The following is a 12,286-nucleotide window of genomic DNA, read 5'->3' on the forward strand; positions in this document are numbered from 1 at the left end:
AGGGGTGGAACCCAGGGGCAGTCTACCTCCGAGCTATACCCCCAGCCCTATTTTTTATTCTTTATTTTGAAACAAGGTCTCATCAAGTTGAAGAGGGCCTCACTAAGTAGCTGAGGCTGTCCATGAACCCATGACCCTCCTGTCTCAGCCTCCCAAGTACTGGGACTATAAGTGTGTACCACCACACCCGGCTTACTGGTTCTTTTTCCAAAAAAGTTATTGTTGTTGTTTTTTTGCTGGAGGCTGAACTGAAAGGTATTCTACTCCTGAGCTATACCCCAGCCCTATTTTATTTTTTATTTTTGGAACAGGGGTCTTGCTAAATTGCTGAAGGTCTCACTAAATTGATGAGGCTGGCTTTGAACCTACAATTCTCCTGCCTCAGCCTCCCAAATACTGGGATTATGGCCATGATTCCAAAATGTTCTTGACCATCTCTTCCTGGACCAGAGGTGATGGTCACCAAATCTCACTAAGATGATGTAAACTGCCTCAGCGGTTGCCTGCTTTCATTCTTGCCCTTGCTCCTACAGTCCACTCTTCCACAGCCACTAGTGCTTTTAAAAAGGAGTCAGGCCCTTTGCAACTCAGTGAAACCCTGTTTCAAAATAAAGAATACAAAATAGGGCTGGGGGTGTAGCTTAGAGATAGAATGCACTTAGGTTCCATCCCTAGCATCGCCAAAAAAAAAAAAAAGAAAGAAAGAAAGAAAAGAAAGAAAGAAAGAAAATGAAAAAAAAAAAAGATAATTTCACTAGCCTGCACAAAACCCTCTAATAATGTCCCATTTGCACTTAGGCTCAACCCTAATTCCCTGCCGTGGGCTAAAGGACTTGCACGGTGAGACCCACAACTGCTCCCTGACCTCATGTGGTGTCGCCCCCACCCTTGCTCCTACCATCCATTCTCTTTTCTTTCTTTCTTTCTTTTTTTTTTTTTTTTTGCTGAAAATTTAAAGAAGTTTATTAAAAGATAGAAATACAGAGGATAGGTACAGCTTTATACCAGACTGGCATGGAGGGGTGACTCGAATGAATACACCCATTCATTCTCTTTCCTTCTGAGCCTTTGCACAGGCTGTCCCTTCTGCCTACAACACCCTTCCTTCCATGCCTCCCTGAGCTGCTTTTTCTCATCCTTTGGTTCTTGGCTCAAGTCATCTTCTCAGAGAGGTATTCCTTAACCACCCCAAATAGATTTCTCTATTATTCCAGTGGTTCTCAACCTCAGCAGCACAAAATCCTTGGGAAATTTTTTTAAAATATCAGTACATGGGCTTCATAACAGACATTTAAATCGAATTCCTCGTACTTGGGAGGCGGAGACAGGAGGATCACTCAGTTTCAAAGCCAGCCGTGCTGGCTTACGAGACCCTGTTTCCAAATAAAAATATAAAATAGGTCTTGGAGTGTAGCCCGAAGGTAGAAGGGCTTCCAGGAACCCCAGTATCACCAAAATTAAAAAAGAAACAAAAAACAAAACAAAACATGAATAGAATGATATCACTTGAAAAAAATAAATAAATAGAATTCCTAAAAGTGGGGCCCAGGCACCTGTAAGTGTTAAAAATTACCCAAGTTGAGGTACAGCTAAGGTTAGGAACTGCTACTCTACCCTATTCATTTCCTGTTTTACCAAGAAATTGAAGCAGTCAGATGAGAATGCCCACAGACTTCCAGCATCACATCTACCAATTTTAATGCGCATACTCTGCCTTCCTCCTGTGATGCAATAAACGCCTTGTCTAACACCAGACCCTCCTCTAAGCGCTGGATCCTACTCCTCTCACCTACACAAAGACCTCACTCCAGACTTTATCCCTCTCTCTGCCTACACAGTTACATGTCCCTCTCCCCCACATCATTGTCATTCACTTACAAACATACATAACATTCCATCTTATGAAAAGCCCTTTGCTTGACTCCACTCCACTATCAATATTCATTCCTACTCAACTCTGCTTTTCTTTGCAGAAAAACTCAACAATATCTATACATTGCTAACTCAACTCTCCTCCTCCTCCTCCTCCTCTTCTTCTCCCCCTCTCTCTCCCTCTCCCTCTCTTATACTGGGGATTGAACCCAGGGGCATTCTAACTGTAAGCTACATCCCCAGCCTTCTTATTTTTTATTTTAAAACAGGGTCTCACGAAGTTACTGTGCACTGCCTTGAACCTGTGATCCTCTTGTCTCAGCTTTCCATATATTGGGATTACTCTGGCCACTGTGCCTTGACCCCATTCTTTTTTCCTTTCTGGTACTGGGGACTGAGCCCAGGGGTACTTTATCTCCTAGCTAGACCCCCTCCCTTTTTATTTTGAAATAGGGTCTTGTTAAATTGCTGAGGGCCTCACTAAATTGCTGAGGCTCTTCTAGAACCTGCGATCCTCCTGTCTCTGCCTCCCAAATACTGGGATTACAGACATATGCCGCCACATCTGGCTCCATTCTCTCTTAAACCCACTCTGATCAGGCTTTCGCCGCCCCCAAGACTGTCCTTGTCAAAGTCCCCAGTGACCTCTGTGGCCAATTTCAGAGGTCACTCTCAGCCCTCTCCACCGCACGTGACAGTGGCCTCTCCCTTCTCCTTATGCACTGTCTTCACTTAGCTCTTATAACTTCACCTTCTCCTGGCTTTTTTTCTCCTTCACAAGCCATTTCTTTCTGGTCTGTTTTGCTGATTCTTCCTCTTCCCAAACCTCTGGACTTTGGAGGGCACCAGGGCTCCGATTTCAGTCCTTCCTCCGTCCACACCCATTCACAGCTATATACTCCCATCTAAAGGCTGAGAACCCCCAGATTGAGACCATCAGCCTAGATCTTTCACCCAAACTCTAGACTTTGTAGCTAAGGGTCTTTTGTATAGCCAATGGTCTATACATTATATACCCAAGCCATCTCTTATTAGATATATAATACGTACTTCAAATTCAAAATACCCATAATGGAACCCCTGATCTACCTGCCACCTACTTTATGCACAATCTTCCTTGTCTCAGATCCTGGCAACTCCATGAACTTTCAGTTGCTCCAGACAATGATATCCAATAGAAATCAGGGTGAATCAATATGCAATTTAAAATTTTCTAAGAACAACATTTAAAAATTCTTAAAAAAACAGATATAATTATTTTAATAGTATATTTTATATACTACCAATATAGCCCAAACATTACATTTTATCTTATTTTAATTTTTTTGGTGGCACTAGGGGTTGAACCCAGGGTCATTCTGCCTCTGAGCTACAACCCCAGCCTTATTTTACTTTGTGTTTTTGAAACAGGGTCTCGCCAGGTTACTGAGAGTCTCACTTAAGTTGTTGAGCCTATCCTTAAACCTGTGATCCTTTTATCTCAGCCTCCCAAGTACTGGAATTACAGGCATGTACCACCACACCCAGACAAACATTACATTTCAATTTGTAGTCAAAATAAAAATGATTAAGCTCAGCCGGGCATGGTGGCGCATACTTGTAATCCTAGCATTTGGGAGGCTGAGACAGGAGGACTGCAGTTCATGGACAGCCTCGGCTTCTTAGTGAAGCCCTTTCGACTCAGTGGGAGCCTGTTTCAAAATAAAGAATAAAAAATAGGGCTGGGGGTGTAGCTCGGAGATACAATGCCCCTGGGTTCCATCCCCAGTAGCGCAAAAAAAAAAAAAAAAATTACTAAGATCATTTATTTTTAAATCAGTTACATTCATCCAACATTGTGTTTTGTGTTTGTTTTACTGTCTTTGAAATCTAATAGGTATTTTACATTTACAGCACATTTCAATATAGACCAGCCACATTTTATGTGCTCGGTAGTCATACGTGGTTAGTGGTTACGATACAGAATAGCACGGGCTTAAGCTGAAGCCCTCAAAACCATTCCTGCCTGCTGTTTTCCTCTCACACCCAAGTTAATTTGACAGTTTACACTCAAAATGTAGCCAGTTCTTGTCTTGTTAGCATCACTACTCAGATCTCTCACCTAACTTATTGCAAACACTTCTTCAGTGGCCTCTCTGCTGCTCTTGCCCCTACACACTATTTCCAGCATGACATCCAGAGGGAGCCTTCTATTTTATTTTTTGTGGTACTGGTGGATTGAACCCATAAATCCAGGGGCCCTCTACCTCTGAGCCACACCCCATCCCTCTTTTATTTTTCTATTTTGAAACAGGGTCTCACTAAGTTTCAGAGGGCCTCACTCTGCTGAGGCTGACCTCCAACCTGCCATCCTCCTGTCTCAGCCTCCCAAATACTGAGATTACAGATGTGTGTCCCCATGCCCGGCTCAGGGGGAGCCTTTTAAAATGTAAGTCAAAGGGCTGGGAATGTAGTTTAGTAACATAGTGCTTGTCCAGCATGCAAGAGGCCCTAGGTTCCATCCTCAATACAGTAAAATAACTAAATAAAATAAAACATAAACTAAATCTCTCCAATGGCTTCCCATTTCACTTAGAGTAAAAGTGAAGTTCCCTCCCTGTGGGGCCCCTTTAACTCTCTGACCTCGTCTCCTCCCTAGTGGTCCCATCTGTCCCAGCCATACTGCTGCCCTCCCCACCACTCCCCCTGGGCAATGCCTTCCTTGAATCCTCTATTCTGACCACCCTGCCTGGGATACTGTTCTAGAAACCTTCATGGCTAACTCCTTCAGCTCCTTCGAGCTTTTGTTCAAATGTCATCTGCCTGCTCATTGCTTGCTCCAATAAGTCTTGTGTGTGTGATGGGGTAGGGGGTGGGACTGAACCCAGGGGGATTCTACTTTTGAGCTACACAGCCCTATTTTATTTTATTGTGTATTTCTGTATTTTGATTTTGCTGAGGGCCTCACTAAGTTTCTGAGGCTGGCCTTAAGCCTGTGATCCTTCTGTTTCTGTCTCTCAAGCACTAGGATGATAGGCATTCACCACCATGCCTGGCTTCCAATAAGTCTTCTGTGTTTATTTGCTTTGCAGTACAGGGGTTGAACCCAGGGGTGCTCTACCACTGAACTACATCCATAGCCCTTTTAAAAGGTTTTGAGAAAGGGTCTGGCTAAATTGGCCAGGCTGGCCTGATACTTGTGATCCTCCTGCCTCAGCCTTCTGAGTGGCTGGGAGGCTTCTCCAATAACTCTTAATAAAAAAAAAACTGCAGTCTGAGCCAGGCGTGGTGGCACACTCTTGTAATCCCCGCGCTTGGGAGGCTGAGACAGGAGGATCGCACAGGTTCGAAGCCAGCCTCAGCTACTTAGTGAGGCTCTCAGCAACTTAGTGAGACCCTGTTTCCAAATAAAATATAAAATAGGTCTAGGAGTATAGCCTGGAGGTAGAAAAGCCCCTGGGTTCTACCCTCAGTACCACAAACAAAACAAAACAAACAAAAAAAACCCTGCAGTTCCCTACCTCACCCCTAGCCTTCTTACTCTGTTCTATTTTCCCTATGAATTTACATAATCCAATATACCTTATAATCTATTATGTTTAACTATCTTCCCCACAAAGACAGGGGTTTCTATGTATTCTAATCTATCCCAAGTGCCTGTATCAGGCATGTGATAGCTACTCAATGAGCATAGGCAGAATGAAAGAGGGGGAAGTACTCTTCCAATGTTTAATTTTGGGTCAGTTAGTTTGTCTACTTGCTTTGCCATAGCCGTCCTAAACCCTGAGTGCCTGGCTGGGCGCATTAGATGAGAAACACGAGTAACTGGACACGTGGCCCCCACAGGCTCCCGGGCTCCTCAAGCTTCCCCTCAGCCTCCCATCTCTACTCTACTGAATACTTACCTGTGTTCAGCCCTGTCCTGGCAGACACCTCTGCCCTCTCTTCTGTCAGAGGCACCTGGGACCCCCACAGGCTGGACACCATAGTACAGACAACCTGGATCCATGATGTGCACTGGTGGGGCAAGGAAAGGGGAGAAGAGGGAGAGGAGCTCAGGTGGGAATGTCTGCAGCTCTGGCAGGCTCTATCCCGTTCCCCTAGCTCAGGAACCCACCGACCTGTGCCTGTTGTGGGCCTGAGGACAGGCGTCGGGGCAGCTGTTTGGGAACTGTCCGGTGCCCTAAGGGGAAAGGTGTTTTGGTTACTGAGGGAGACAGGAAGAAGCACTGCAAGCCCTCCTCCCCCCAACCCTGCTCTGCGGCCAGCATCAGACCTCCACACCAACCCCACTCACGTGTCCTGAGCCGCCTGTGCCCCGCCTCTTAAGTCTAGGCCGAAGTAGATGGCATTGGGTAGCATCTCCATTGTATTTAGGGCTGAAGGCTGCTCAGAGGAGGAAGAAGGGAGAGGAGGGGACTTTGGGCTGGACTCTGAGTTCCTGGACACTTCTGGTCCCCAGAAGGTTGAGTTCACTGCAGGCCTCTGGGTGGTTGCAGGTCCACTGAGCCCACCAAATACCGTCCTGGGCTTGGGCACAGGCTTTGGGGGCTGGGCTTGGGGGACTGGACTCGGGGATGGCTCCATGGCACTATCCGATTTGGGATCCAGGAAGCCCTCAGCAGCTCTGGCCTGCAGCAAGCGCAGGATGCGTTTCCGGTGCCCTGTGGCGTTGATGCCCAACTGCCTCAGCTCCTCGAGGCCCAGGCCTTGGACTGCACCCGCTGTAGCCAGGCCATGCCTCCGGAACGTGTCTGCATACTGCTCCAGGTGCACCGTGGCCAGCCACACAGCGATGTCCAGGTCCTGAGGGGCAGCCATGGGGGCTCAAGCCATTGCTGAGGGGAGGGGCAGGGTGAAGGGAGGGCTCAGGTTGAGATTCCCCCTCCCTGCCCCACAGTGTGAGGTCTGGACAGAGGGGTACCAGCCTCCAGTCTTTCTCCAAAGAGAAATACCCAAAGGCCTGCGGTTGGGAGCAAAGCCATCCCAGAACATTAGAAAGGGCTCTCTCTTATAGGAGAGTTCTTTCATATGCAGTCAAGGAAACTGAGGCCCAGTGAGGGGAAGGGGCTTGCCCCAGGCTCATAGCAAATGGTGCTAGAATAGGTTCCCAAGCCTCCCCCCACCAGCCCCACCACTGGGCTCAGGGGCAAATCTCTGCCCATTACTGCACAGCGACTGAGTGAGCATGGGACAGGATGCTATAAGGGGGGCACGGGTGGGGGGAGGGGAGGCACCGAGGTGCAGATCCAGCTGTGATATAAGGTGGAGAGAGAGGCAGTCTAGGTAGGGGGAAGGAGGTGCAGACCCCACTCCTGTTGGTTTCCAGAGCTGAGGTTCAGGAACATCCCAATCCCAGTCATTCCTGGTCCCTCCTCCCCTTCCACCTATTGTCTCTCCTCAGACTTCCTTCCTGTCCCTCTAGCCCCCCCCCCACATCCTGCCTGCCTAGCCCAGGCTGCCTGAGGCCCCAGCCAGCCCCACTGCCCAGGGTCCAGCCCCACTGCCCAGGGCAAAGGCCACAGAGGGTGTGACGGTGGAGAACCAGGCCAGGGTGAAGGGACCCAAAGGCCAGGGGTGGCCGAGGTCTTCTCCACTCTCCCCCCATCCCCCTGTGCTACCAATGTGCGCACACCCTGCAGGGCGTGTAAAGGGCGCCCTTCTCAGTCAAGCCCCTTTCTCCAAGCTGTTCTTTCCCCTCCCCAGAGCCCTGGGCTCGGGTCTAGGCAGCTCTGGCCCAGGGGAACAGCCTGACCTAGCCCTGGACCTGTCTGTGGCTCTGTCTCCACTGAGGCCCTGACCCTGTCCCTAAACCAGTCCTTCGCCATCTCCTCCTCCAAGTCCATCTAAGCCCCTCTCCTGTCTCACTTCATTTTGCTCGCTGTCATCAAGCCGGTCTTGGTCCTAACTAGGTCGTCAGACAGTGATGTGCATGTGTCTCTGGCCTCTGACCCCCGCTCTCCGTGCCTCTGCCGCACCGCTTCCTCCCAGTTGCTCTCCTACTGGGTCCCTGACCCGGACTCCCCTTCTGTCCGGCTGCCTCTCTCCGGCGGGGCCCTATCCCCAAGCCGGGGCCAGGGTGCTGAGCCTCGGGCCCTGAGTCAAAGCCCAGTCTCCAGTGACTCAGGCCGGCCGAGGGCACGGGCCTGGGGGCCGGGAGGTGCTCGCTGGGCTGCGGGGGCGGGCCGGGCAGCGCCGGGCAGCGCGGGCTGAGGCGAGGGAGGGGGCGGTGGGGGAGGGGCGGGTGGGGGAGGGGCAGGGGCCGGGCAAGCCAGGGGAGGGGCGGGCCAGGGCGGGGAGGGGAAGGGGAAGGGGGGCGCGAGAGCGGGAGGCAGCAGGGGTGTGGGGGGCCCTGGGAGCCCACGGAGGCCCTGGAGGAGGCGATGGGGAGAAGGAGCCTGGGGGCGCGGAGGACCTCACCTCACTGCGTGGCCGCCATCCGCTCCCCGGTGCCCGGCGCGCTGTCCCGGACTCCGGGTCCGGCCCCGACGGCCCCGCCTCCCGCAGCCCTGCCCCGACGGCGGCCCCGCCCCGCCCGGCCGGCGGGTTCCCTTCGCGGGCCCCGGCCACTCCTTGTGCAAGCGCCTGCCTTCAGGTGGTTTGGGCACCTTACCCAACCTCCGCAGTCCTGTGGGGTCTGCCCCGCGCTGCCCTCTAGCAGGACCAGGCACGGTTGGGGGCTGAGACAACCTTAGAGAGGACAAAGAGGAAGGGACCCGAACCAGGATTGGGACGGGGCAGACATGGAGAAAGGGGGAACGCCGTGGAGGACGCCTCAGCACCCCTCCTCTCCTGCTCGCGAAGGGGCCCTAAGCCCTGGACTCCTCCCGCGCCGCAGGGCGGTGGTCCCCGCACCCAGTTAAAGGGGGCGGCAGCTGGACATTCAGAAGCCGCTCAGCCACAGCCCCTCTGGAGCCCAGCAACCTGGCTTGGGCAAGCAGGCTGGCGCACAGGCCCCGCAGAGGAGTCCCATCTGCTCCCCTCAAGGGCCGGGCCTAGGTTTCTTCCGAGGGATGAAGGTCAGCAAGGCAACAAGCCTACTTCCAAGTTAAGGTTTGGGGCCGCCTTCTGGGGGGGATATGGCTGGCGTCCTGCAAGCACAGTGATCCAGCAATCAGTGCACCCTCCCAGTTGAAGATTGCTGGCAAGGTGGATGTGGAGAAGAGGAGAAAGGGCTCCTGAGCCGGAGGCACCACCCTACCGCGCAGGGCCAGTGTCTGGCTGTGTGTTGTTGGGGGGGGTGGGGGGGTGGAGGCTGGCCGGCTGTGTTTTCCTGTGTGTACAGAGGAAGTTGGCAGTGGGGCGGCAGACACACAGGAACTGTCAGTAGCTGGGGGAAGACCCTGACCCAGGGGAAGCCAGGGGAGTGTGGAGAAGTGGGTCCCACCTCTCCCAATGCCCAGCTCAGGGACTAAGGGTCATTTTTAGCCTCCTGCAGCCCCATTTCCCTAGGGCCTTCCCTTTGAGAAAGAGGATGATAATAAGTACTTAAAATGGACCGAGAGTGGTGGCACACACCTGTCATCCCAGTGCTTGGGAGGCTGACACCGGAGGACGGCAGGTTCGAGGACACCCTCAGCAAGTAGTGAGACTCTCAGCAACCCAGCAAGACCCTGTTTCAAAATAAAAACAAAATAGGGCTGGGATGTAGCTTAGAGGTAGAATGCCTCTGGGCTCAATCCTCAGTAGCACAAGAAATTAATTAAAAAATAAAAATGGCCATAATGATAGCTACCAATGATTGGAGCTGTCTATGTCTCTGGCCTTGTGCAAACACCGCTTTGCAAACTACAGTTAATCATTGCAATACTCCTATAACATAGGGACTTCCATCACCTCCATTTTATAGAGGAGACGGGGAAGATTAAGTAACTTGTTTCAAGGCCCTGCAAGTAGAATATGACCAACTCTCCAAGCCACCTCCAGTTCTGAACAGGACCCCTGCAGCGGGCGTCTAGGGGAAACTACACCCTTTTTCCCAGAGGGGTAAGTGTGCTCCTCACCGACCTTCAACTCTAAGGAGTAAAACTGAGCAAGGCCCCACCTGGCTGCTGCCTCTCAAGTCCTGGCTCCTACCTGAGGCCAGCTGCCCACAGGGCTGCTCTGAGCCTATGGGGCGCTCAGCAGAGATCCTAAAGTAGGCCCTATCCTGGGAGACGGGGACCTCTGCGACTGCTGACTTGGGGTCAAGAGTTCCTGATGGAGCTAGGTGCAGTGGTGTAATCAATACTGTAATCCTAGAGGATTGAGGGGCATATAGGATCGCAGGTTCAAGGTCAGCACACAAGAACTTAGATCCTATTTAAAAATAAAAAATAAGGCCGGGCGTGGTGGCACACGCTTGTAATCCCAGTGCTTGGGAGGCTGAGACAGGAGGATTACACAGCTTCAAAGCCAGCCTCAGCTACTTAGTGAGGCTCTCAGCAACTTAGTGAGACCCTGTTTCCAAATAAAGTATAAAATAGGGGACTTCCGGGAAGATGGCGACCGAGAAAAGCGGGGCTTAAGAGTCCCGCTAACAACCAATCTCCATTACCACAAAAAGAGCGCCTCTCATAGCCAGAAAACACCATCACCAGAAAAACAAAAAAACCACCAGGCTCCAGAGAGAAAGCGGACTGAGAACAGAGCTCAGGGCCACAGAGGAGACACACGCGCCCGAGGACGCGGCAGCAGCGCCATACTGCCGGCGGCAGCGGCGAACTCAGTGGACTGCTACAGCAAGCCGAGGTGAGCCGATGCGGAACAGCCAGGCGGGATCTTTCGGCGCAGACAGCATTTAAAGCTCCCAGTGGCTGAGCTCAGCACACGCTGCAGGGATTCAGAGTGGAAATCAAAACCAGAGAAGAAAAAATACGCCAGCCTCATGGCCGAGGGCGTGGCAGAGGCGCCATATTGCCACCGGCGGCGGCAGCAGCAGTGAATTCACCGAATCCAGTACAGCTACATCTGCGTACTCAAGAACAGTGAGTCAAATTGCGGGCCACAAAGGAGAAATCCCAGTATTGTGCCTCCTGGGACTTGACCCAGTGAGGGAGTGGTGGTGGCAGAGATATCACACCATAGGAGAGCGTGCAACCTGGCACCCCCCATAGTTTAAAGCAGCCTCTATTCACTCCCTGGGTCGGAGACTCTGTGATACAACCCAGTAAAGGAGTAGTAGGGTCTGAGATAATACAGACTCGAGATCCAGAGCACCTTAAGTGAAGCCATAGTGACCCAAGGGAAGAACCCAGAGAAGGCACAAACCTCCGAAATCATGGGAAAGAGGAATAACACTGAAGTAATGAATGTGCACAACCCCACAACATCAGAACCTGATAAAACAGAAAATCAGAGATTTCTAGAAGATCAAATCAGGAAAATAACTGTAGAAATAATAGAGGTGCTTCGAAAAGAACTCAGAGAGAGCCAAAAAGAGATAAAGGATGCAATTAATGAAGTAAAGGCCTCAATTCAAAGCACAAACAACCGATTAGACCACATGGAGAACAGAATCTCGCTCTTAGAAGATGAGCAATCCAAAAATGAATGCATAGTTTCTAATCTAGAAAAAGATATCCAACAGCAGGAATCTGACATTGAAGAAATATGGGTCCATCTTAAGAGAGCTAACCTAAGAATAATTGGAATAGAGGAGGGAAAAGAAAGTGATACCAAAGGGATCAACAATCTCTTCAAGGAAGTAATAGCAGAAAATTTTCCAAATATAGAGCAAGAGGTTGATACACAGATCCAGGAAACTTATAGAACTCCCTTTAGACAGGATTGGAGAAGAGGATCCCCACGCCATATAATTGTCAAAATGACCAATGTGGAAGCCAGGCAGAGAATCTTAAAGGCAACAAAAACAAAGGGCCAAGTGACATTCAGAGGCAAACCAATTAGAATCACTCCAGACTTCCCAAACCAAGTCATGAGAGCCAGAAGGGCTTGGAGTAACATATTCCAAACTCTGAAAGAAAACAACTTCCAGCCAAAAATTTCCTATCCAGCAAAACTTTCTATCAAATTAGATGGAGAAATAAGAAGCTTCCATGACAAACAGAAACTGAAGGAATTTATGTCTTCAAAACCAGCGCTAGAGAAAATACTCAAAGAGATTAACTACAAAGAAGAAATAGGTAACACTCACCAGAACCAGAGAAACAAGAGTTTCCATCCAACAGACAACTAAGATTGGTTATCTGTGGAGATTCATTATTTATGTTAGTCTTTTACCTATCTCTAAATTGTATTGTTTGCCTTTATTGTTGTTAATTTTTAGGATTTCTAGTTGGAATATTAATATACCTTCAGATATAGCATTTGGAAATATTTTATCCAATTCTATTAGTAACTTTTAACTCTGTTTACATTGTCTTTGGATATACAATATTTTCTTTTATTTTTTAGGGAGTTTGTATATTCTTCTGTTGCCTGTGCCATTGAAATC

At 50.1% G+C, this 12,286-nt stretch overlaps 1 protein-coding gene across 2 annotated transcripts in view; it reads right to left on the reverse strand.

Annotated features, from left to right (window-relative positions):
• The window catches only part of ARAP3 (ArfGAP with RhoGAP domain, ankyrin repeat and PH domain 3), a gene marked incomplete at both ends in the record, with an annotated part of 31,195 nt that extends 24,513 nt beyond the window's left edge, over positions 1–6,682 (reverse strand). The window contains 3 exons of one of the 2 annotated variants that reach the window (XM_080712916.1): positions 5,757–5,868; positions 5,973–6,034; positions 6,149–6,682. In XM_080712916.1, the coding sequence (XP_080569042.1) occupies positions 5,757–5,868; positions 5,973–6,034; positions 6,149–6,672 (698 nt within the window). The remainder of the gene's footprint in view (positions 1–5,756; positions 5,869–5,972; positions 6,035–6,148) is intronic. The other variant, XM_080712915.1, reaches the window with a different exon arrangement.
• Between the last annotated feature and the right edge of the window lie 5,604 nt (positions 6,683–12,286).

This window comes from Muscardinus avellanarius (genome assembly GCF_963383645.1).
Source record: "Muscardinus avellanarius genome assembly, chromosome: 1".
NCBI classification, from domain to species: Eukaryota; Metazoa; Chordata; class Mammalia; order Rodentia; family Gliridae; genus Muscardinus; species Muscardinus avellanarius.